General features: G+C 39.9%; 2 protein-coding genes across 2 annotated transcripts in view; one reads left to right on the top strand and one right to left on the bottom strand.

Moving 5' to 3' along the window:
* Positions 1 to 1,652: 1,652 nt before the first annotated feature.
* Positions 1,653 to 5,495, bottom strand: LOC124135937 (guanine nucleotide exchange factor MSS4-like). The gene is made up of 2 exons (XM_046501676.2): positions 5,276 to 5,495; positions 1,653 to 3,369 (listed from the first exon to the last, which is right to left on the bottom strand). Exons 1-2 carry the CDS (start codon positions 5,411 to 5,413, stop codon positions 3,130 to 3,132), a joined length of 378 nt encoding a protein of 125 aa, XP_046357632.1. The 5' UTR covers positions 5,414 to 5,495; the 3' UTR covers positions 1,653 to 3,129.
* Positions 5,496 to 5,762: 267 nt separating this feature from the next.
* The window catches only part of LOC124136016 (PSME3-interacting protein-like), a 32,954-nt gene continuing 11,790 nt past the window's right edge, over positions 5,763 to 26,926 (top strand). The window contains exons 1-5 of the mRNA XM_046501795.2: positions 5,763 to 5,831; positions 8,711 to 8,857; positions 11,062 to 11,154; positions 13,188 to 13,309; positions 15,290 to 15,435. Coding sequence (XP_046357751.2) covers positions 8,725 to 8,857; positions 11,062 to 11,154; positions 13,188 to 13,309; positions 15,290 to 15,435 — 494 coding nt within the window. The 5' untranslated portion in view covers positions 5,763 to 5,831; positions 8,711 to 8,724. The remainder of the gene's footprint in view (positions 5,832 to 8,710; positions 8,858 to 11,061; positions 11,155 to 13,187; positions 13,310 to 15,289; positions 15,436 to 26,926) is intronic.

Below are 26,926 nucleotides of genomic sequence, written 5' to 3'. Positions count from 1 at the left end.
GTGCTGACTTGGAATGTCATCGTATATAGTGATATTGATTAATTTATAAACATCAATAAATTATCTGTAAAACTTCTTGAACATCGATACTAACTTAATAATTCATCACCAAGGGTTTACATTTGTTAAGATTACCATGGTTACGATGGACAATGAGAAGGCAGAAAATTCTATTTTAAACAATTTATGAAACAACCCAGTTCCTATTTAGCGTGTAACTGTCCAATTGCAGGTCTAGGTAGGAATCATTTTATCTATATACTTACAGAATAACTAATTTTGTTATTAATTGATATAGCAACGTATTGTGATACTTTGGGTTCGTTTTATCAACACTAAACTTTCCAATCAATGACAACCCAAGTGCTGACCAACCCGGGATCATGAACTGTGCTGAGAGGGATCAAGCTCATCATTCGCCACCAGTGTGGGCTCAGCCATTACAAGAATCTTGAAAATTGCCCTCTAACCCCAAATGTAGTAACGTTTATACTTTTGTTTATGTCTTTGGGAATGCAATCGTAGTGAATTTTGAAAATGTTTAAGACTGACCATATTTCCCAGATGAATTTAGCCTTTTGTTTTTGATCAGGTTGGTTAAGATTGCAGACGAACGGAAAATCAACCAACTTCCCCCTTACATTCTTACTATGCCAATTACATGATACATAATGGGAGTTGTAATGAAACCAAAATTCAAATTGACCAACAAAGAAACTAATTTAGCAGGAGTAAGGGTCTTCAGCACCACGGCAGTCATCATTGTTTGTAAACATAACGGCCGATGGCCTGAGAGTTCAACTCTAAGCATGGTTGTGGTCACCTATCACAGCAGGGAGTTTTGACTGGTGGTAGAGCTCCCCTAACAGGATAGCACTGTGAGGAGCTTGGGGAGAGATAATCCAAGGGACACAACTCTGTACTGAATACAGCACACAAGGGTGGAACACAGAAACATAACAGGCTCCGTTGGAATGAAGTTACATGTATATATATAAACAAGAACACATTGTCATGGCGTTTAGAAGAGTAATATTTGAATGACATCATCAGGGTAACACAGTGGACTAGAAATAAAGATTTAACAGCTTGATAATGTAGAAACATGGTACATATTGACATGCTATTTCAAACGTGATCTTAGGATTTCACTGTAAGTTTTGACATGACAGTTCAATTTGTATATTCCCTACGTCTGTTGTCTACTTTGGTTTGGGCTGTGTGAAACTACACATTAACTACCCGCTGAACTCAAAAGCATGTCTCATTGGTCAATAGCAACTTGGTTGACAATGAAATCTATTTGGTTGGTAGAAACCCAATGTAAGAGTTACTTAATCACATTGCTATCAAGAATGGACAATCTAAGTATTGTACATTGAGCTTGAACAATAAAATAAATGCAACAACAACAAAATGGTAGGTCCATATAATAATGTGGTTTCAATGCCATGACTCGCAAGGAAATCTCAGTTGGAAGAGGCTTTGTTCAAGGTCATGTTAGCTTTGTGTTTTTAACACTGTACTCAGCAATATTACAACTAAGTGACAACGACCTGTAAACAATCGAATGTGAACCAGACAATTCAGTGATCGATGTTGAGAGTGAGTGAGTGAGTGAGTATGGTTTTACGCCGCTTTTAGCAATATTACAGCAATATCACAGCGGGGGACACCAGAAAAGGGCTTCACACATTGTACCCATGTCAGGAATCGAACCCGGGTCTTCAGCGTCACGAGCCAATGCTTAAACCACTAGGCTATCCGACCGTCCCTCAATGTTGAGAGCTATGATCCATGCAGTCGAGGTACGAAGACACCCTATCAACCAAGTCACTGTGTCTAATCACCCAATCCATTCCATTTACAACCAGCACAGGTTGCTTGGAACCTATTCAAACCCAGAATCCCACAGGGTAAACCAAATCTGCAGTTTTTTTGCCCAAGATGAATGGCATCATTTTTTTATATACCATTTCCAAATTTAAAAAATATCTTGAAGACATTTTTGATGACAATCAGTTAACGTCCTAGAAAAGAAAACCTTGTATCTGTCTTCCAGGGGAAAATAGATACTGAATAGCAACGGCTATACACCAGAATTCCAACATACATATTGGAATAACTTTGGTAAAAATATACTGGTGGATAGTAAACCATCTTCCGGAGACAAAAGAGTTAACTGACTTTAAAAGTCCAGTTTCCACCCTTGCCGAACTAGGCTGGTATTATGGAGTTACATTTTTGCTGGACTAACGAGTCTATGCATAGTCCAATCAAAATCGCACAATAAAATCGAAATCCGGATCATAAACTTTCATGCAGATTTTGGTCGATTGCAGGACTTGCAAAGCATTGCACCGCCAACTGGTTGTCAACAGCTATTTTCCAAATCTTTTCATGTTTTTAATCGGTGTGCTCACATGATTTGATGCACTGCACGATTTAAGACCTGTTACATTACAAAATAGATCTTAGATTATTGATCAGATCGTCTTGACTGGGCGTCGCCATTTTGTTTGAAGCAAATGCAAGTGATGCGAGAGGTGGAATGTGATTGGTCCATAGGAGAGGCTTAGAAGGGACGTAACTCGTAATAGCCACTGGTGGCACTACGATAGAGCCCAGAAATTCTAGCCTAGTTCGGCAAGGGTGGAAACTGGATTTTTATAGTCAGTTAACTCCCTTGCCTCGGGAAGATGATAGTAGACATGCCTATACATTACATTCCTCTCCATGCCAAAGGATACAAGTTAAAGTCATTCTGAGATATAAGTGTTTGCTAAATCCTTTTATAGCTTTTACTTCCGAAAAGAAAAGCAGGTTTAACATTATTATGACTTTCAAGTAAGTTGTTAAATATGGATAGAAAGTGCTAGATTTCAAACTTTTCATCTAAAAAAGGTCATAAACATGCCCAGTGAACTAAAACCACATTATATGGTGAACACCTTATAATGAATAACAACAGATTTTGCATAAGATGATGACTGAAAATTAGGGAATGTATTTCATTTTTATCTTCAACATGTTTAACAAAAGTTGACTTCATGGTCTGGTTGTCATTCTTGTTAATTCGGACTCATTTAACAACAGTCTATGATACATATTCCTAGTTCCCAGCTGTTGTTAAACATGCTGTACTCGGTCCACTGCGATGTAGAACGCCTTCTTGTTGGTCAAGTCATGCCAGCCTATCGGTCCAATCTCACAGTCCGCACATATAAGATACTTCATGGAGCCCACAGTGTTCGAGAAACCAACATTGTCGAACGTAAACATGTCCTCTACCAACCAGTAATCTGTCAAGGTTTCTCCATCATGAGGCTGGCTTTCCTTGTTCTTTTTATACATGTATGGCAGGAAAAACTGAAAATTAAACAAGACACCAGCAGGTTAATCACAGCCACGCAATTGGGATCGATGACAAGCATCAACCAAGTCAGCGAGCCTGACCACCCAATCCTGTTAGTCGCCTCTTACGACAAGTATGGCTGCCTTTTATGGCAAGCATGGGTTGCTGAAGATCTTTTCTACCCCGGATCTTCACGGGTCCAAAAGCTATGAATACACAATGCCATTTAGAAAGTCGTCAAATATAACAATATAACAAATATGAACCCATATTCTGAGAGTGAGGCACTAAATTGCCAGCACACAAAGTCAGCAATCTCCTTCAATTCATGGTGAGGTGAGGTTAAATGGGGTTTACTGTCGCATCCAACATTATTGCACTTAAGTTATAGAGCCACGTGCATGCACGTGTACGTGTGTGTGTGTGTGTGTGTGTGTGGCTGCTTGTACTAGTGCGGACTCCTGCTGTTTTTATAGTGCTAGCCCACTGAGGTACCATGCCGCAGTTTAACATGAATACCCCACACAGACACGGTATACTGACTCCAAGCCGACCAGTCCTTGTTTTAGCCCCTTAATGCCAAGCGCCAGACAGGGTAACAACAAGTACCATCTTTTAACGTCTTTTGGTATGACGCAGCAGGGAATTCATTGTCATTATTATGCACGAAAATGCAGTTTATCAGGTAAATCAGTGATCGAATTTGGCACTAGTCCTTTTGTCTTTGAAAAACAACCCAACAGTTAGGTATCATAAGGGCTAGTACAAATTTGCCATTTTTAAAGGTTTTGCTTTATGCTATCATAAGGACTAGGGGACAAAATATGTTAGTTTCTATCACTGTATCAAATAATATTATATTGACGCTGCACACATCTAAATGCTGCGGATCTACTGTTTGACATCTTTTGCAAACAATCAATTAGGTTTACGAATACCATGTCATTCATGCATACCTGTGAATTTGACCTCTCGACGCCTAACACCGTTTTCAGTTCGTGTGTTTCGGCTCATTCCTCACCATTTGGTATCTTGCAGATTAAGGAATGGGACGAGTGTGCAAAATGGCATTGAGATCACTCTTAAGTGTCTGTAGACTAAAGTCATGAGACACCATGCCTCCCCATAACCTTCGTAAGCTTCCATCACCTATCTGACCCTTTCTGTTTCATAAAATCTTGGGCATGCCTTGGTAAACTTGCACTAACTTTAACATGTTTAACAGTGTGGACGTAGCTCAGTTCGTAACCTGTCGGACCAACAATCTGAAGCAAGTTCACGTCCAACAGATTCTCACAAAAAGTGGTTGCTTGTCTGAGTGACATGTGACCTACGGCAGAGATCGTCCTCACAAGAAGTTGTGGTGCTGTTTTCTAAAGGTGCTCCAGCTATCTCATACCCTACATCACAAGTAACCCTTGAGTGGTGCCTAACCCTAAGGATCATAAAGAGGTGTTTGTTTGGCAAGTGGTGCCCAACCCTAATGATCGTAAAGGGGTGCTTGCTCAGAAAAGGGAACCAAGGGCTGAGGATAGAGTTGGGGATGATCTACGCTAATATTAACACAACTAACCCTATGGATCGAAGAGGCATGCAAGATCTGTTAAGCAAGTCTGAGCCAGTTAATGCTATAGTAAGCTGCACCTGGTAAACTGCATTTTTACCAACAATTTCCACGACATTCAGTCAAATTTGATGTAATTGTAAGTATGTGGATATAGTTTTGTCATTACAATATTTGACCTAAAAATTCATTCAGTGGTTGTTCTGAGCTGAAAAATGATAACAAACTCATGTGGATTTCAGATTCTGAAGAAGAATGCTTGCGTAAGTCCTCCCATAGTGACTTTAGTGACAAGAGTCATCACATGTTTTGAAAGTGGCATACAAGAACATATTAAAGATGAGAAAACTGCATACCTCTTTTTCAGTCAATGTTGCTTGATTAGGTGAGAGAACTAAGCTTGGACACCTTTTACAGCAAATCTTTGTCTTGTTCTTCCCATTTTCAATCAAATCACCCTTGTTGCTAGGGACAGAGGAAGACCCTTCTGCCATTATGAATCCTCTGATCACGACTAAAGTATGAATTTATTATCGCAAATGCATTCCGCTTCTTTTCATTGACGCAAACGGAAGTCGGAAGTGAAATTCACTTTGTAGTATTACACGCGATCTTAGTGTTCGGGTATCGCAAAAGTTGAGCAAAATATTAAAACGAATTCAGTAATAAAATCGACATGTTTAATGAATTTGTGTGAATATGTTCTGTGTGTGATCAACGCATACTGTATATGTCTGTCAGAGGGATACAGGCTATATTTGCATTCGTTATTCCTTCCCGAAAAGGTACGTTCTTTAATTATCGGCGTTGTCCGATGCATGTTTCAATTTTTGAAACTGGAACAGCGCGAAATGTACTTCCTGTTGTAAACACGACAGCGTTTTGCAGATCGTTTGGAAGGGCTATTCACCGGTATTACTTTTCTACTTTAGCCAATGACCTAGAAAAAACGAAGAGAATCATATGTGATGGTCCGCGAAATCTTTAAAACTTTCACTCATTATCTATTTCGATGACGGGTAGCAATAAGAATGATAAGGATTAGCCTATAGGGCCTATCGTCTGATGGTGTCTGTGATTGTGAATCACTGCCTGCCTGTCTGCCCGTTAAGGAAGGCGGGTATTAGCTGTGGATAGCATACCGTACGTCTGAAATGCTCCTTCATTACCATGTTTACTAACTAGGTTGCTACGGTCTGACCAGCACTGTGTTCCTGTCAGATGATCACGTTGGTTTGCCATTTCGACCTGGATCTGGCAAACATGCATCACAGCGGTATCAAATTGCCCGGACAAGTCGGCACCAAATTCACGAAAACGACAAAAGATATTTGATAACAATAATTTGCTCATTATCATGAGTCAATCAGATCTTTTACTTTTTATGACATGATCCCACTCTGCCTTAAAACTGACGTCGCCACCACAGAGGGTAGAGTCAGGCAAACTTGACCACCTAATCTAAATGAACGATACATGAATTTTTGAGCCAATCAGATGTCAGCTTTCTACATGTTCTGACACAATTTGGCAGCGTTAGAAATTGGCACTAGTCCTATAGTCCTTACCAAACTGCCCAATAGTAAAGGTATCCTAATGGAAAAAAATCTATTAGTTTCTAACCCCTGTTTGGTTTTACTTGTTTACCACCTTGATCATGATTCAGATTGATTCAGAGAGAACGCCCACACAGATCACCATAGGTAGCGTCAGGCAAACTTGACCGCCAAATCTAAACGAAGGATACATGAATTCTTGAGCCAATTCTTCAGCAATTCTTTACCTACTTGATCATGTTGATTCAGAAAGAACACAAATCTGTCTTCAATAGTTCTTCCTTTTGGATGTCATGGTGCTCAAATTCACAGAGATATCACACTAGGATAATAGTGTCTTATTTTAATGGGATTGATTGTATTTATGTCACACATGGGCCTACACACTAGATTATTATATTATTTTTTCGCAAGTAGGACAGACCACTCGCATGACAATTTGTTATGGATATTTCATTTTACCCTGAACATGCTCCATTACAACATAGGAAGTCTAAAAAATCATCACTTGTTTAGCGTTATAAATTGGCACTAGTCCTGTAGTCCTTGCCAAACTGCCCAATAGTTGAGGTATCATAAGGACTAATAGAAATTTGCCATTTTTAAGGGTTTTGCTATGTTATCATTATAAGGACTAGTGGACTAAAATTGTTAGTTTTTACCACAGTTGCTACTACATAAATATATTAACTGATAGATACTACCAGTCTGTGCCAAAAGCTTTTGAGTCCACAAGCCAAAACCTGTCTCTTTGCATTATTTTATGGTAAATTTTAGTGTTATCATATGGACTAATGTTAGCTGATGTTACTAGACTGAACAGAATTTTACTAGACTCGGGCTTCGGACTAGTGGCTGAAGTTGCAGACTACTATCCATGATGAGTGGTGGCTTGCCAATTATGTCATCACTGTATGCGCACTTCTCCATCCTCTTGTATGTCGGGTAGAACTAAATTGTCACATGCACAATGTACTGTAACATTATTTTGTTTGTTTGGTGGAAATTATGCAAAATTCATAAATGAATTATTTATTCTTCTAGCTCAGCAAATGATACTTGTCAGTATGTTCATTATCATTCTTCTGCTAGCTGGTATTCATTTGTGTTGTCAACATGCAATAACCATCTGTTTAATTATTACAATAACAGAAGTATAATACCCCCTTCACATGCGCTTCTATACATATGTATGTATATGTGCATACGTGTACAGAAATACATACGTGAGTATACTTGTCATTTGAACGCATTTACTCATGTATGTATATTTACACCAGGAGCAAATTTGCATCATGTCTGGAGCAGGTGTAAATGTAAATTTGTGCTGTGTGCATATGTTGCAATGTGAATGTTGGATGACCTAATTAATATCTGTTCTTTTGCCAACACCAAACAAATTGTCAACAGTTGCCAACTTTTATGAGTATATATCATGACATATGGACAGTGTTTTCTTTTGGTTTCAAGGAGTCGAAACTTTGTGAACAAATTAATTCACACACGTTTTCAAACATGAAAATTTTCCGTGAAGTTACTCTCTTCTCATTCAACTTTGATTGGAAAACAACCTGTTTTGTGTTGAAAGTCGTGAACAGACTGACGAATATGTGTGCCTTACACAATTTACATACTTTATTTACACACCTAAGTTGATTTTTATGTGAACACATAGTAAATTTACATATACACACATATGTATAGTTACACAAAATTACTTACGTTAGTAAATGTTGTGCATGTGAACGGGGTATAAGACAAACACTGAAACTGACTTCAGTAAACATGGGAAACATGGTACATTGATGTACTAAATAATGTACATATCCCTTATGCTAATACAGCTCTGTATTTTCATTTTGTCAACAATTACCATGGTTACTTGTAGTACATCGTGACATAGTACAAGAACTCCAGGCAGTTTACAGGTGATTCCAACACTAAAGTGTAAATTGATGTCACATAAACATGATAAAGTTCCATTGTTTACACAATTACCATGGATACTTGTAGTACCGGTACATAGTACAAGAACTCCAGGCAGTTTACAGGTGATTCCAACACTAAAGTATAAATTGATGTCACATAAACATGATAAAGTTCCATTGTTTAAAAAAAGGAACTTTTCCTTGTTGAAAAGTTTGTGAGAGTTGATGAACAGTTTATTAATCATGTTAATAATATTATGAGAGTGACTTGTTTTACTGTTATGATGAAGTTCTTGTATCATTTTAGGAAAGACCTCCACAATGAGCTTTGGCGGACAGAGTACATCGTCTGGATTTGCGCTGAAGAAGTTTCTCACAGAGGATGAAGTGGAGGAGAAAAAGCGTATTCGGCAAGAGCACTGGGACAAAGTTCGCAAAGCTGATGATCCATTAGGTAAACATAATGTACATGAACTGAAAAGTCGAAATGATAGGTTCTCAACCATGAGATAGCTTGGCGGAACTTTCTCTCACCACCTTGAAAACTAATTCTCTATTCCCAATGTGGTTGCACTGTATGAAGCCCATTCTTGGTGTCCCCTGCCCTAATATTGCTCAAATGGTACTCATTAATGTTCTCACTCAAGCAATGATCATGATGTTAGCCTTACGACTTTGGGGCAGAAAATGTCCCCAGTACCCTATGGTCGAACCAAAGTAGTCCGCAGCTGGTTTCAGATGAGTTGTTGTGTAAAATAACTAGATTTTGGGATGAGACAACTTGTCCCTCTATAGTTTCACTACTCTTGGACTACAGGGGTTCTGTTAACTGCTGGCCCATGGCCAGTTAAATTTACAAAGGGCTTGCTGATACATAGCCATCTGGCTAGTCAGAGTTTCCCCCCTTCTCCTTGTATGTTTAATGTTTTTAAATTGGATCATCTGGGTAGAATGACATCAGGCCGCCATTTTGTAATGTTGTGTACAACAACTTCTTTATTGAAGGGGGCACGGGTAGTCCAGTCATCTAAGGCGCCGCGATTGGCTGTGCAGAGTTGTGTCCCGTGGGCACGCCAGAAACCCCGATTATGTTTCTAGGTTTGTCAGCACCATACCCGTGCTCATAGGTTTCACTGAAGTGGTAAACGTCTGAGACCTGCATCACTTCAGGCTTTCCTCCCACATTAAGCTGACACGCCGCGCTATAACTGGAATACTGTTAAAAGCGGCGTTAAACCAAACTCACTCACTCACTCACTCACTCTTTATTGAAAGAAGAGAATTTATGGATGTCAACTTCTTTATTATGAGGAACACATCCATCAACAAGTGCAACAAGACCATCAGCAAAAGTGTTAAGTCCAACAACCACCTGGTTTTCCTCATAATAAAGAAGTTGACATCCATAAATTCTCTTCCTTACGTGTATCACTTCTAAATGCCTTTCAAAGACCTAACTTCTTTATTTACTCATAAATTGCCTTGAAGTGAGGTAAACTGAAGCCAAGATTTAGTCTCAGAGTGCTCCACCATTTAGTTATAGGCCATTTAGTTTAGAGAAGGGCCAGTAACTTTTAAGAGGAGCAAGCCCTGCTGGCTACATACAAATCTACCCCTGGACTAAGCAATCTCATTAAAATCAGATCTTAGTTCTCGCTACCGCTAAACAAAGATCTGAGGACATCCCATTACGGGTCACGTCAGACCGACCTTGCGCAAACTTTGACCGACCAATGGAATGACCAATCAGAAGGCAGCTTTCTTGTGCTTTACAGCACTAATTTCAAATTGGCGACTACTCTTCGAAACATATTTTGACAAATTCTCGATTACAAATTTGAAACCTGAACAAAAGAACATTCTGAAATGGCTAAGAGATGGTCCAGATTGTATGGATTCAGTCAGTAAACCCATAACTATCGTTCGGAGTTAAAGTTTTCGAGGCTGCATGATTAGAAATCACATTCCGACTGTCACTTTCATAATCTGGTAAGCGACGCTCTGATTGATCAGATGAAAGGTCGTTCTGACGTGACCCCAAATGGGATGTCCTCAGATCTTTGTTTAGCGGTAGCGAGAACTGAGGTCTGATTTTAATGCGATTGCTGGACTAAGAGACTAGCGGCTGTGTCTACCCCTGATGGTGCAGCACACGTGTTGCAGAGAATGTTAACTCAAGTTGTTATATTTGAGACTGTGAAGATCCGCGGAATGATAGGTCTTCAGCAACCCATGCTTGCCGTAAAAAGTGACTATGCTTGTCGTAAGAGGCAACTAACATGATTGGGTGGTCGCTTGCTGACTTGGTTGATGCATGCCATCGTAACCCAATTGCGTTGATCGATGCTCACGATGTCAATCACTGTATTGTCAGGTCCAGACTCGATTATTTACAGACCGCTGCATATACCTGTAATATTGCGGCATTAAACAACAAACAAACATCGTTATGTTTGAAAATACTGTGATTATATTATTGTTCATTCTTATCTCAGCCTTCCTGTCAAATATGGCAAAAGTAACCATAGTATTAACTGTATCTACTGCAACGAGGAATAACATGGTATTACCATGGTTACCTGATTATCTATGCTGCAGTGTATACCTACCATACATGGTACAGAAAGAAATGTGCAGGACTGTGTCTTATGTTTCCAGAATGCCCAGAGGAAGACACACGGTCACTGTTCGAGAAGCTCCAGGAACAAAAAGACAAGAAACAGCAAGACTATGAAGAACAGTTTAAATTCAGTATGTCCCATTAATCAGACTATTACTAACAGTAAGTTGGTATTTGTACATGTTGTAAATAGTATTTGTAATATTAACTGAATATGCTGGAATATTGTTTGTTATGTTGGTGGTTAGCAGTAAAATATCTTTTGTTTATCAAATATGGCCCCTAATAAATATGATGAATTTAGTCTTCAAGGATTTGACTAGACAGCAGCATTCGATTACAATGAGTGGGAACAATGTCTTTATAACCTTAAATATTTGTTAAAAGAAGCAACCAAACAAAAGGCAACAACAAAATATTGATGTGAAACATTGTTCCTATTCCAGAAGTTTTTATGTATTGTGCACACACCAAGCATGCCAGGGATAAGGTTAAAATATACTGCTCAAAAGAAGTTGAAGAACGCCCTATTCTTTCATATTACTCATAGCATGACAGATTAACTTTATAGTAATATAAAAGAATCGGGTGTTCCTTAACTTCTTTTGAGTAGTATATGTGATTTCTAGATCATTTTTTAACATTAACAAGTTCCAGTCTATAATTAGACTCGATCACAGGGTTAGAAACTAGCAGTTTTTGTCCACTAGTCCTTATAATGATAACATATAGCAAAACCCTTAAAATGGGTCAATTTCTACTAGTCCTTAGGATACCTTTACTATTGGGCAGTTTGGTAAGGACTACAGGACTAGTACCAATTTCTAAAGCTGGATCATGATTTAGATCCTGTGGATTAAGACACCTCAAGGGCTAATAATGTGGTAGTTTTCCAAGATAAAATCACTTGAATACCAGTGGTCACCAGTGGCCAAGTGGCACTTGAGAACACACTTCACTCTGCAGCGTTGGGTTCCCTTAGGCATGCCTGGATCTGCTGATCATAGGTGCTACTGCCAGGTCCATTCTGATTATGATCCTTGGCCAACACAATACCTTTGTACTCCTTGTACAGTGAATTTACAGAGTATTGTAGAGGCAATTATTGGGGCTTGGCGTCAAATCATATGTAAGAAATGCGCCCCTTGTGGTTTTTTTCTCCCTGCAGTGTTTTATTGTACGGTAAACAACGACCATGTCATTTGTTTCTTATATGAGATATCAATATTATCATGATTATGTACAGCCTCTTTAAGAATGTTAACAAAATGTACAAGCTTTAAAAATATTTACCCGTATTTAAATAATGATGACTCCCTGAGTAGAATCTGATCTTGGCAATGTAGGAAAAGTCCATTTTATGAACAGGGGGTTGAATTTGGTCTTTCCTGCATATTCTCAAAATTTTCATGTCGATTAATTATCTGTACCTTTTCACCCAATACCAATTGCCTTATTTCTCCCACTTTTGGATGCGATCATTCGGCCATTTCATTTATCTACATTGTCCAGCTACATCTATGGGAAACAACTCACTTGGGGCTTCCCTCTTAAAAAATAACATCCTACAATTTATGATGTCATCAAGTTTCGAGCACATGCTCGAATCTCCAGAAATGTTGTCATGATAGAACAATGTTTTATCGTGAAATACTTCTTTATTGTTCTCTGCGATTTATGGCGTAGCTATCTCAGATATGTATATGGGTATCCCAAAGTGATACAGGCTGTATAGGCCCAGTTGTCTTTGCCGCCACAATAAAGTTTCATCCCTTAAGCCTGCTGGATACCTGTGATTGTTGGTTCCAATCTCAGATATACCATGATCAATGTTTGTACTTGTGGGTTTCACCAGGGTGGTTAAGGTGTACCACCTGCATCAAGTTTGGCTTTCCTCCCAGATTTGCTGACATACCCTGATATAACTGAAATACTGTTCAAGTGGTGTTAAACCTAAGTCACTCGAATACCAGATACCAGTGTATAAATTTGCTGATCTTATCCAAACTGATAGAATATATATATGAGAAGTGTTCAAAATATAGGGGTCCTTTAGCATGTTTAGAATTGATTCTATGGTAATTGAATCTAGGGACCCCTACATCCTTAACCCTTAGACATTCCTGGTTAATTTCAAACACCAACGAGTTCTATGTCTTCATAGGTAATGCTGTCAAGGGATTGGAGGACGATGAAGCGGAGTACCTGGACGAAGTGTCTCGGCGCCAGATGCAGATAGAGAAAGACAGACTGACTGAAGAGACCTCGATAATCAGGGAGATGAGAATATCCTTGATCAAACTGAGCAGCTCACACAGGATTTACAATGTTTTAATGTGTAGAATGTAGAATACAAACAATAACAAAATGGAATCACAAATATAACAAAGTAGCAATACAAGATATTCTACTCAAAAACAGTTAAGGGCCACCCGATTCTTTCATATTACTATAGTTAATCTGTCATGGTAGATTAACGATAGTAATATGAAAGAGTTAGGTGATCCTTAACCTTTTCTTAGTAGTATATCTTGTATTGCTATTGTGGACAAGTGGTAGAACGTACACCCAGAGAGTGGAAAGTCTGGGGATCGATCCCTGGCCGCGTCATAGCAAAAGACGTTAAACGATGCTACTTGTTGTTACCCTGCCTGGCGTTCAGCATTAAGCATGTTAAGGGCCTAAAACAAGGACTGGTCGGCTCAAGTCAGTATACTGTGTCTGAGTGGGGTATTCATGTTAAACTGAAGCATGGCATCTCAGTGGGATAGCACTATGCAATCGGCATCAGTCTGGACTAGTACAAGCAGCCACACACGTGCATGCACATCACTACATGAGTGCAATAATCTTGGACGCAACATTAAACCCCATTTCACCTCACCTCACTGTTCATATGTATAGAATTTCTTTTCTTGCCAGAGCAGCTTTGTGTCACAGACAATGTGCATGCAGAGTTGTTTCCCTTTGACTAAACTCCTGTGCCTTCACACTGTATATGTCCTGATAACCAGTTATGTTCATGGCAAATCCATTGATGTGCTGAAAATGTCACACCACAACTATTCGACTAATACCAAAAATGTTACACAACAATTTGTATATCTCAATAATCAATGAATCATTAGCATGGTGAAGATAAAAATGTGTTCTCAAATAACTGTCACTCTGATTTGTACCATGACTTGAGAATACAGATGGAGGCAGTTTCATATTCGATCACTGACAGTAGTTTGAGAAAAGCCAAATTTTGGTTCCGAAGTTATATAAGCATGTGTGGCAAAACGTTTTGGAGAGGAAACCTACTGACTTGCAATGTTCACCGAGTGTATAATACGGGATGGAAATATCATGAGAATCTCTTGATTCCTGGAGTAGAATCAACGAGCCCTGAGTCTGACTTCAACCTTGTTATGGTTGATATAATTTATCTGTAATTTTGTCTAATGATCTATAATTACTTCAGTTGTTCTTCTTTAAATTTTGTTCAGTTTAAATACAATCAGTTTCACATATATATAGATGTTTTAAATCAGTGATGAGTCATCAAAAAAGTATTCAAATAACTATTGCTGTCAACGATATTTTAGTATTGGTGATTATATTATCTGTCTTGTTTTTAAATAATCTTTAGTTTAAAAAAATCTTTTCCCGTGAGTCTCGATCCAAATGTTACAACGCGTACACTTGAGCAGACTCATGAATATAACTCATGAATATTAATTAGACCGTTCACTACGTTAACAGATCGTTATTATGACAGAAACAATATATGTTTTCCATGTATATCTAAAATGATATTATTTTTTATTAATTGTCCGGTGAATTAAACAATTTAAATTGAAACAATTCATAATTCATCATATTATGAATACGTAACAACTTGTAATGTGTGTGGAAAGTCGTACTAAAATACGCTATTTGAAGGGGGCGTGGCCTAAATGCAAATGTCCGATTGGGATTTTAAATTTTCCGGACCCCTGGTGATGACATATGTTCAAAAAACAGTTTATGTATGTGTCCTTTTGTTATCGAAGAGTACTTTTTGTATTGGCTGGGAGAAAGGTCCCCAGTACACCATGTTTCTTGTTAGAGCCCAGTAATGTGTGACCTGCGGGTGTGTCATCTTGCCCTTGTTGCATTGGTTGTTACTCACGCCTTCCATCACTGGTTTGCTGGGATATTGCTGACTGCAGTATAAAACAACATTCACACACACTGTTATTGTTAACCTCAGAATTGTTGTGATTTCTTGACCAACTGTAAGATGCAAATGTGGCAATACTCCCCGAGAAGGCTTCAACAAAAGATGGAGAGAAGTCAACAGCAGCAGCAGCAGGGAAGAGTGCACCGACCGCCTCCAGCAGGAAGTCACAACAGTCCTTACTGCTGGGAGCAGTGAAGAGAAAAAGGTACGCTCCCACCTCTATAACTCTTGATAATACTTATCCTCCCACCATTATCAATCACCTAGACACTATCATTCCACTGTCAGGCCTATAGGTGGACCATCAGACTATGGCTCCCCTGTCCTATGGAGCTCCGATAAGGCCTGTGTGTGCATCATCTGACTCTATGGTTTCACTGCCCTTTGGAGCTCCGATAAGGTCTGTGTATGGACCATCAGACTATGGTTTCACTGTCCTATGGAGCTCTGATAAGGCCTGTGTGTTGACCATCTGAGTCTGTGGTTTCACTGTCCTATGGAGCTCTGATAAGGCCTGTGTGTTGACCATCTGAGTCTGTGGTTTCACTGTCCTATGGAGCTCTGATAAGGCCTGTGAATGGACCATCAGACTATGGTTTCACTGTCCTATGGAACTCCGATAAGGCCTGTGTCTGGACCATCTGAGTCTGTGGTTTCACTGTCCTATGGAGCTCTGATAAGGCCTGTGAATGGACCATCAGACTATGGTTTCACTATCCTATGGATCTCCGATAAGGCCTGTGTCTGGACCATCTGAGTCTGTGGTTTCACTGTCCTATGGAGCTCTGATAAGGCCTGTGAATGGACCATCAGACTATGGTTTCACTATCCTATGGATCTCCGATAAGGCCTGTGTCTGGACCATCTGAGTCTGTGGTTTCACTGTCCTATGGAGCTCTGATAAGGCCTGTGAATGGACCATCAGACTATGGTTTCACTATCCTATGGAGCTCTGATAAGGCCTGTGTGTGGTTCGTCTGACTCTATGATTTCACTGTCCTATGGAGCTCTGATAAGGCCTGTGTGTGGACCATCTGACTCTATGGTTTCACTGTCCTATGGAGCTCTGATAAGGCCTGTGTGTGGACCGTCTGACTCTATGGTTTCACTGTCCTATGGAGCTCCGATAAGGTCTGTGTATGGACCATCAGACTATGGTTTCACTGTCCTATGGAGCTCTGATAAGGCCTGTGTGTGGACCATCTGACTCTATGGTTTCACTGTCCAATGGAGCTCTGATAAAGCCTGTGTGTGGACCATCTGACTCTATGGTTTCACTGTCCAATGGAGCTCTGATAAAGCCTGTGTGTGGACCGTCTGACTCTATGGTTTCACTGTCCTATGGAGCTCTGATAAGGCCTGTGTGTGGACCGTCTGACTCTATGGTTTCACTGTCCTATGGAGCTCTGATAAGGCCTGTGTGTGGACCGTGTGACTCTATGGTTTCACTGTCCCATGGAGCTCTGATAAGGCCTGTGTGTGGACCATCTGACTCTATGGTTTCACTGTCCAATGGAGCTCTGATAAAGCCTGTGTGTGGACCATCTGACTCTATGGTTTCACTGTCCAATGGAGCTCTGATAAAGCCTGTGTGTGGACCGTCTGACTCTATGGTTTGCACTGTCCTATGGAGCTCTGATAAGGCCTGTGTGTGGACCGTCTGACTCTATGGTTTGCACTGTCCTATGGAGCTCTGATAAGGCCTGTGTGTGGACCATCTGACTCTATGGTTTCACTGTCCAATGGAGCTCTGATAAAGCCTGTGTGTGGACCATCTGACTCTATGGTTTCACTGTCCAATGGAGCTCTGATAAAGCCTGTGTGTGGACCGTCTGACTCTATGGTTTGCACTGTCCTATGGAGCTCTGATAAGGCCTGTATGTGGTCGCTGACTCTATGGTTACACTGTCCTATGGAGCTCTGATAAGGCCTGTGTGTGGACCGTCTGACTCTATGGTTACACTGTCCTATGGAGCTCCGATACATTTTGTCAATGTCTGAGAGAGAAAAATTCATAATATTTGCAGAAAGTATTTAAATGTCCAAGTGAATGTGCTGAAGTTGCACCCTCAGTAATCATCTTCCAAAAGAAACCTATTTGGGGTGTGATCTAAAGGTACCGGCGCAGCAGTGCAACAGATGTCTTTAATGGCTAATATGCAGACATGTAAACCATGCTTATCTGTCTTGTGGGGGCAGTCAGGTAGCTTTGTGGTTAAAGCGTTCGCTAGTCACGTCAAAGACCCAGGTTCGATTCCCGACATGGGTACAATGTGTGAAGCCCATTTCTGGTGTCCCCAGTCGTGATATTGCTTGAATATTGCTAAAAGCGGCATAAAACCATACTCACTTACTCACTATATGTCTTGTGATTCTTAGCTAGACCTATACTGTTTCTGCTATTTCTGTTAATCCTACAAAAGTAACAACGTTGCATTCATTGTTGATTAGTGAAACGTCCCCTTTGATCTTGAAATTATGAATAATTAAAATAATAATTAACAAAGTAGCTTTTTTTGATTGGGTAAAATAAAACAACTGCTTCCCTTGATCCTATTCCACACATTGAACGAAAAATCCCTGTAATGCGATTAAAATATCCAAGGCGGAAGCAGGACCCTGGCATGATTGTTGAAATTGTGAAGTGTGTCAAACACCTGTAACCCGTTTAGCCCTGGGAGGGGAATTCCTAATTGAATGATATTTTCATTTGGGGTATGAGTTCACCAATCATTTTTTATCGTATGATTTACCCTATTGCCATTTTTACAGACTTAATTTTGGTCAAGTATTTGAGATTAAGTATCCCCTAAAGTTTTAAGATCTGCAAAGTTTATTTGTTGAGTTTACTAGTCCTTTAAGTCTTAAAGCAAGCACAGATACAACTTGTTTTTGAAAAGGAGGGTTTGCTTCGTTATCACGAGTTAACAAGTCCTGAATTAATCCAGATAATATGCACGATATGTGGATATTTTGGTGTTTTGTAGTTGAGTCATTTTTGTTGAATTCATTTTACCAAATGACTTAGTTGTGATGTTGTACATTTATTGTCATTTAACCTAAATACAGTAGAACACGGATATAACAAACATGGATATAGCGAACAAACGGATCCGACGAACTGTCCCCGATTTATCTCCTATATAACATCATATAAAATGTACGTATATAACGAACTCTCTACAGCAAACTAACGGATACAGCGAACTGATATCTGATCACCGAAAAGCCTATCTATCACTTATTAGTGACGTGTATAGCGAACTGAGAAATCTCACTCTGTGTCAAGTGTCACTGACAATTGGCTGTACGCAATCAGCGGCGAATTCTGTTTAGTGGTCCGTTACTGCAGACCAAAGCTGACGAACTTGCAGTGAAATAAGGCCATGAAGATTTCATGTGTAACACTGCAATTACGTGTACTGTGTTTTGTCTTATCCAAGATGGGGGGACGTTTCCGAGCGAAAACGTGTATAACGAACAACAGATATAACAAACTGATTTCTCTGGTCCCTTGTAGTTTGTTATATCCGTGTTCTATTGTATACCCATTCACCTTTGGAACTTCCATATGTATAAATGTTTAGCATGCTCTGAAAAGTTGGGGAGGGGTGCTGTTGGTTGAGTATGCATATCATCTTTTCAACCAAATCAGTTGAAATTAAGAATGCTCAGTATTTTTACTTCTAGTGTAAGACTTACTTAGACCACTTTGTACACAGGAAGCTGAGAGTGGGTCTACATCTGATAGGTGTGACATTTCAGCAAGGACACTGATTACAGACTTTCTAGAATGTATGGTACCCAAAGATACCAATTTAATGAGAATAAGGCCGAAACTGTACATGCTGACTTATTGGAATCATTCAGAGTGCCCTAGAAATGAAATAACTTGTGCTGGACACATGGTTGTTATATACTGCTCAATATTTGCAAAGGAACTCACCTTTGACAAGTGTTGAGTAGTATTTATTCATCCTGCAATATCATTTACAAATGCACTATGAAAATACATCAAGAAATCTAAAACTACCAGCCTGCATTCATAATGCTCCCTTACCTGGCAGCCTCTGTCGCTAGAGTAGTTCCCCCTCCTTGATGAGTCAGCCCGTGAAGATCCGGGGTAGAATAGGTCTTCAGCAACCCATGCATGCCATAAAAGGCGACTATGCTTATCACAGGAGGCGACTAACGGGATCGGGTGGTCATGCTCACTGACTTGGTTGATGCATGTCATCGTATCCCAATTGCCCAGATCAATTCTCATGTCAGTCACTGAATTATCTGGTCCAGACTCGATTATTTACAGACCGTCGTCATATAGCTGGAATATTGCTGAAACAATTAAACAACAAACAAACAAACCTTGTTCAGTCCAAAACATGAGCAACTACCTTGCCATAGCCTGGGTGTAGCTGCACAGCTGACTATAAGCTAACATGATGCTGAGATCCACGTTCAGTCTTGTAGACTCAAGAGTATTTGCCACTGACTGTTTGATATGACATCCATAGTCGCAGGAATCCATGATTGTTGGGGGCTAACTAAATATTTTATGTCTGTTTCAAAAAACATTTTGGAAAATGTATATGTTTTATATTTACGATCATAATTTACATTACACATTACGTTAAAATAGTCTGTAGGCAAAGTATGCACTGAAGGCACAGTAGGCAATTACAGTAACATAGGCACTGTAGACATAGACGATGTAGTTGGCAAAGTGCACTGTAGACAAAGAAGGCAATGTATTCAAAGTGCCCTGTAGGAAAAGTAGGCATTGTTAGCAAAGTACACTGTAGTAAAAGTAGGCATTGTTAGCAAAGTACACTGTAGTAAAAGTAGGCATTGTTAGCAAAGTACATTGTAGGAAAAGTAGGCATTGTTAGCAAAGTACACTGTAGGAAATGTAGGCATTGTTAGCAAAGTACACTGTAGTAAAAGTAGGCATTGTTAGCAAAGTACACTGTAGGAAAGGTAGGCATTGTTAGCAAGGTACACTGTAGTAAAAGTAGGCATTGCTAGCAAAGTTCACATTAGGAAAAGTAGGTATTGTTAGCAAAGTACACTGTAGGAAAAGTAGGCATTGTTAGCAAAGTACACTGTAGGAAAAGTAGGCATTGTTAGCAAAGTGCACTGTAGGAAAAGTAGGCATTGTTAGCAAAGTGCACTGTAGGAAAAGTAGGCATTGTTAGCAAAGTGCACTGTAGGAAAAGAAGGCATTGTTAGCAAAGTACACTGTAGTAAAAGTAGGCATTGTTAGCAAAGTGCACTGTAGGAAAAGTAGGCATTGTTAGCACAGTAGGCAAGGAAGGTAACCTAGGGACTATGCAAAGTGCACCATAGGCAAAGTAGGCACTGTAGACATAGAAGACAAAGTAGGTGCCATAGACAGAGATGGCAAAGTAGGCACTGTAGACAGATGGCAAAGTAGGGACTGTAGACAGATAAGGTACTGTAGGCAGAGAAGGCAAAGTGCTCTGTAGGCAGAGAAGGTACTGTAGGCAGAGAAGGCAAAGTGCTCTGTAGGCAGAGAAGGTACTGTAGACAGAAAAGGCAAAGTGCTCTGTAGGCAGAGAAGGCAAAGAAGGCGCTAGACAGAGATGGCAAAGTAGGTACTGTAGATAGAGAAGGCAGAGTAGGTACTTTAGATAGAGATGGCAAAGTGCTTTGTAGACAGAAAAGGCAAAGTGGGCACTGTAGTAAGAGAAGGCAAAGTAGGCACTGTAGACAGATAAGGTACTGTAGGCACTGTAGACAGAGATGGCAAAGTAGGCACTGTAGACAGAGAAGGCAGAGTAGGTACTGTAGATAGAGATGGCAAAGTGCTTTGTAGACAGATAAGGCAAAGTGGGCACTGTAGTAAGAGAAGGCAAAGTAGGCACTGTAGACAGAGATGACAAAGTAGGCACTGTAGACAGAGATGGCAAAGTAGGGACTGTAGACAGATAATGTACTGTAGGCACTGTAGACAGAGATGGCAAAGTAGGCACTGTAGACAGAGATGACAAAGTGCTTTGTAGACAGATAAGGCAAAGTGGGCACTGTAGTAAGAGAAGGCAAAGTAGGCACTGTAGACAGAGATGGCAAAGTAGGGACTGTAGACAGAGATGGCAAAGTAGGTACTGTAGACAGAGATGGCAAAGTGCTCTGTAGACAGATAGGATACTGTAGGCATTGTAGACAGAGAAGGCAGAGTAGGCACTGTAGACAGAAAAGGCAAAGTAGGTACTGTAGACAGAAGATAAAGTAGGCATAGTAGACAGAGAAGGCAAAGTATGCACTGTAGACAGAAGGCTAAGTAGGCACTGTAGACAGAGATGGCAAAGTAGGAACTGTAGACAGAAGGCTAAGTAGGCACTGTAGACAGATAAGGCAAAGTAGGTACTGTAGACGGAGAAGGCAAAGTAGGTACTGTAGACAGATAAGGCAAAGTAGGCATTGTAGACAGAAGGCTAAGTAGGGAGAGTAGACAGAGAAGGCAAAGTATGCACTCCAGACAGAAGGCAAAGTAGGTGCTGTTGGCGAAGTCAGCAAGTGCACTGTAGGCAAAGCAGGCAAGGTAGGCATTAGACAAAGTCCAATGGAGGCAAAGTGCACTGTCAGCAAGTAGGTAAAGTGCACTGTAGTTAATGAAGGTATTGTACGCACAGAAGATAAAGTAGGCACTCGACAAATAAGAAAAGGTAGGCAAAATGCACTGTAGGAAATGTTCAACATAAAGCATGAAAGTCCTTGGCATTACCCTATACAAATGTTAAGAGTTAAAAATATTAGGGGTCCTAAGACTTAAATACGATAGTAGCAATCTCAAGGATAACAGGGCTCCCCTTGATTTTGAACACTGGGATTATATTTTCAGACTGTTTGTTCATTGCCTGTTATTTGACACCAATGCCCTCACATAGCTGGTAGCAGATAATCACTTGCATATGCTCAACTGAAACAGTAGGATTATTTTCGATCTTATTCCTCATGTTCATTGGATTCCATCTGGATTACCAGATATTTATGGGTTTAAAAATCTTTAATGAATGCCAAGAGTTTATGATGAGGCTCATGTGATATGTATTAAAATTGTGAAATAGTGTTGCTTAATCACCAACAGGTTTGAGTTTCCTTGGGATGTCTCTATCAGTGTCTATGGGTAATGCCAAACAGTGCAAAAAAGAGATGGGACGTGATTGAAACTGATGCAACAGATGTGTTGATGCCCTTGCAATGGGAATGGATCTATCAGCGAATATGTGAACAGGTGCTTCACTCATAAATTGATAAGGAAACGTTCCCTTTCCATTTAAACCGCAGTGCCAGTAAGCAAAATTCAGTTTGATTGTGAACCTTTGGGAAATGAGAGCTATGACACAGATCCGGGACATCGCTGCTAGCTGTGATCCCCAAATTGTTTTAACATTACACACGTTTATCTATGTGCCCTCATCTAGCACACATCAACAGTTAGCAAGCAAGATATGGAGAGCATAAACTGGCACATTTACTCAAACCTCGGGGATGAACATTGGCCTTACTTATATATTTGCGAACCATTCAGTATAATTTCCTAAAACATGAAGCTTATTTTCTGTGTGCTGCAAGGTAACATGGCTGTAAGATTTTATGAAGCATTGTAATACCCAAGTGGCTCATGTGTTGTATATGTAGTAGGATTGGGACGGGTAATTCGGGTACTCGGATCGGATGGGTACTGAGAAGGACCCGGGTACCCACAGGAGTACCCGGACCCTTGGTTAGACATGTGCTATATTGTTTGATGACAAAAATGATAAAAACATATGTGGTTACACTACAAGTCACTAATGTTGACATTTCTTTCTGACTATGCACCCATTCCTTCTGACCTTTATAGGTTTGAATAAAGATAAAACTTCAGTCAACTTCAGTCGATGCAGGACCAGATCGTTTTATACGTGTATCTGAATTCATTTTGTCCAGGGCTACGGTCAAACTATTCCCAATTTTGTACCTATCTATTGAGACCTACAGCGGGTACCCGTGTAGGGTCGGGTAATAGGAGGGTTGATACCCGGGTAGTAAATTTGGACTGATCCCAGCCCTAATATGTAGATTATTATGGTTTTCAGTTTCTTTCAAAACCACAGTGTAATCAATATGTCAACACATATTAATTATGTGTGAAAAGTACTGTTGGTAGGTAGTGACGGGTATTGGCCTTTATTTCATTATTGCAATTTATTGTCATAATCATTCATATATTGCCATACCTACCACAATATACTGCATGCGTTCTGTCATCTCTGTTTTGTTATGAACCTATTAACAAGAACCTCGATGACTTGAAACAGTCCCATACATCAGACTTTCACCTCACATTTTTGACGACTTTGTAGTCGTCCGTCATTTTGTTGGGTGTTGATATAGTCGCAAAACATGCGTAACAGACACATTATATTCAGGAAGCTGGTCGCAGTAGTTTCACTTTTTCTGATCACAGGATTCAGTTGCTAATTTCATAATTTCATAATTTCTCTTTGACTTGTCACTTATGTAAAGCGACCCATGCTTGCCGTAAAAGGCAACTTTGCTTGTCATAAGAGGCGACAAATAGGATTGGGTGGTCACTCTCGCTGACTTGATTGATGCATGTCATTGATCCCAAGTGTGTGGATCGATGATCATGATGTCAATCACTGGATTGTCTGGTCCAGACTCGATTTTTTACAAACCGCCGTCATGTAGCTGGAATATTGCTGAGTGCGCCCTTAAACAACAAACAAACAAAACTTATGTAAACTTTGAAATATGCATGATTTGGAAACACAGTATACAGATATTTTGATAAATATTTATTAGTATTTGAAATTGTGGTATACTGGTACACACAGAGATATTTTGAAAGTGTGAAACTGTTTCTTGGATGGTCAAGTAAACTAATGACTCAATTTCCAACCCATATGGAACCAAAGGTTGTTATGAAGCAACATTGAAAAGCTTCCAGAAATTAAGTATCACATGATACCAATCATTACAATCTGTTTCCCTTCTTTCAAACAATACATAATTAACAAAGGTGTTACTTCACATTTGATGTTCTCAGATCTTGTAGATGTTTCCAATCAATGGATAAGGAATAAAACACTGTTAGTGCTAATATTTTTATACAGAGCCTGGGAAAGGGTGACCAGTCATCTTAGGTTGCTGTCATTCACTGTGCATGGTATCCCTAAGAAACATATTATCATGGTTTAGAATGCCAGATTCGCCCTTAGTTTCACCAAAGTGGTAACTACCTGCATCGGCCTTCCTCCCACACTGGACCTATGACCGGGGTAATAATAGTGTAGCGCCATGAGAATCCACTTGGTGAATGTAATTTGGTGCTTATAAATGCACACATTCTTCTTCTTCTTCCTCTTCTTCCATCACGCCGAAGACCCGGGTTCGATTCCCGACATGGGTACAATGTGTGAAGCCCATTTCTGGTGACCCCCCCCCCCGCCAGGATATTGCTGGAATATTGCTTAAAGCGGCGTAAAACCATACTCACTCACTCACTCACTCACTCACTCACTCACTCACTCACTCACTCACTCACTCACTCACTCATTCTTCTTCTTCTTCTTAAGCTGACTTGAGTTGAACTAAAATATTGTTCAAAGCAGCGCTTGTCTCCACTCACTCACACACACACTCACTCACTCACTCACTCACCAACACTCACTCACTCACTCACTCACTCACTCACTCACTCACTCACCCACTCTGAATGGAACCAACAGCTCACTATCCCATGCTACAGTGGGACACACAAGTTTCATACAGTACCTAAGTACCGCAGTGCGTACATCTGAACGCTGTAGCCGGTCCTTTAATTTGGCCCAAATATATCAGCACTTAAATGTCAAGGAAAGTCATTGCCACTGTAATGATGTTATGTCAAAAACTGTTCTGAAAGGCAATGAATCTTGCCAAACACATAAAGTCATACAAGTAGAGCAGTGCATCGTGTTAATTTTAGAATGTTTTGCAGAACAGCACGCTGTCGAGAATTTTTACCCACATTCACACACAATGTGTACAGGAAGCTGTTGTAACCAGGATCAGAGCTTCCACAAATTAAGATAGACTAGTCACTAAACTCTACTGCGTTTGGCAATTTGCATGTATTCGTCCTTTGGCTAGTGAACAAGTTTCTGCAGACCCACAAGAGTGATGAGCTCCCTGAAATTAAATTACAACTTGCAAATGTGTAAGAATCAGGGAATCATTCTTTTAGTGGCTCACCTGACTGAAGTGAGCTTTGTCGTGGCATGCTAGAGCTGTTATTTGGTCATTTTTGAAATTTTGTGTGTAGTTTGTACTAAGGCCCAACATATGATTTCCATTTTTTCGTTAATTTATTTTTTTGCCGTTGATTTGACCTTCGCACATCTTCTCAGAAACCACTTCACCAATGAAACTGAAACTTCATGCTTATCCCCACCAATGATAACACCCGAATTTATTCAAGAGGTTCAAATCCCGATTTCCTTATGGCAGCCATGTTGATGAAGCTATTTATGGCCACTGTTCAACCATTTTTGTACAAAAAGTAGTGAAATTGGTATTGGTTTACTTTGTTGTGGGATTCAACACATTTGTTCTGTTTTGGGTTGGGTTTTTTTAAATTATAATTTTGTCCTTGTTTCTCTCAAAATGAATATGAACTCTGTAATCCTTTTCTCTTCTGAAAATGCCTGAACCAACAGCTCAACTGTGATATGTATGTTTCTCCTTATGATCATGATGGTGACATATTGTATTCAGAGCATTGGATTTAAGTGCTTGTATTTCCTCAGTATATATACCATGATATACAGAAAATATCAATGCTGTCTGCAACTTTTGTGGCTATCATTGTTGACATTTTTAACTTTGAACTAACCTTCCATGTGAGCTACAGTTTCTACAAAAGCACATATGCTTATCAGTTCTGTTTGAAGTTCTTTTGAGAGCTGAAAATATTCCACATTAAATTTGTGAAACCCAAAACAGGATAAGTTGATTATACATGTTGTATCTGATATGCAATTACCACAGATGTAAACCATATGGAACTGGTGGAACAATGATTAGACCTGATTTAGTAGATCAATACTGCCAGCCTACAGTGCTATAAATAATCCTCCCATCCCATGAACATGATGAAGGACGTCAGGGGTGCATTGCAAAGTGCCAATCACTTGCAAGCGATGTTCAGTGATTCGCCTAACAATGGGACGCTAACTTTCAGCCGCTTGCAATCATACCAATCGCTGACTGAGGTCGCTTTGTTCTCAAACCAAAATGGCGTCTGAGTTTGAGAAATTGACTGGATCAACTGGGAAATGAGCAAAGGCAGCTAACATCCCATCATCCTCCACATCTTCAAAGTCATAAATTCATCAGTTCGTCATCGAGCCTCTTCTATTACGTTCTTCATTAGGGCAAGGCAACCAAGCGGTAGTTGCGCAACCATTTTGGAAAAGTGAGCAAGCGCTTCAAGCCCTTGCAGACCCCTGGATGAGCGATTAATATGCTTACTCTAAGCAATTCTTGGCTTGCAACGCACCCTAGCTGTGTGTACTGACTGGTCCGTTTACAGAGAGCAGCAGCATCCCAGTATCGTCAGCATCAACTGATATCATTAAGCCCACAATCAGAAACATGTGGTAAGAAAAACAGTTATGACAGATATC

Source organism: Haliotis rufescens, unplaced genomic scaffold, assembly GCF_023055435.1.
Source record: "Haliotis rufescens isolate VD_foot unplaced genomic scaffold, xgHalRufe1.0.p SCAF_17, whole genome shotgun sequence".
Classification (NCBI taxonomy): Eukaryota; Metazoa; Mollusca; class Gastropoda; order Lepetellida; family Haliotidae; genus Haliotis; species Haliotis rufescens.
Note: the sequence above shows the minus strand (reverse complement) of the source record. Positions and strands in the feature narration are given on the sequence as shown.

Bases quoted from the DNA above. Each gene is read 5' to 3' on its own strand.
- LOC124135937 (XM_046501676.2), bottom strand. From the start codon at position 5,413: ATGGCAGAAGGGTCTTCCTCTGTCCCTAGCAACAAGGGTGATTTGATT. The intron at 3,370-5,275 runs GTATGCAGTTTT...TTTAATTTTCAG, and splicing joins CAACATTGACTGAAAAAGAG to TTTTTCCTGCCATACATGTA.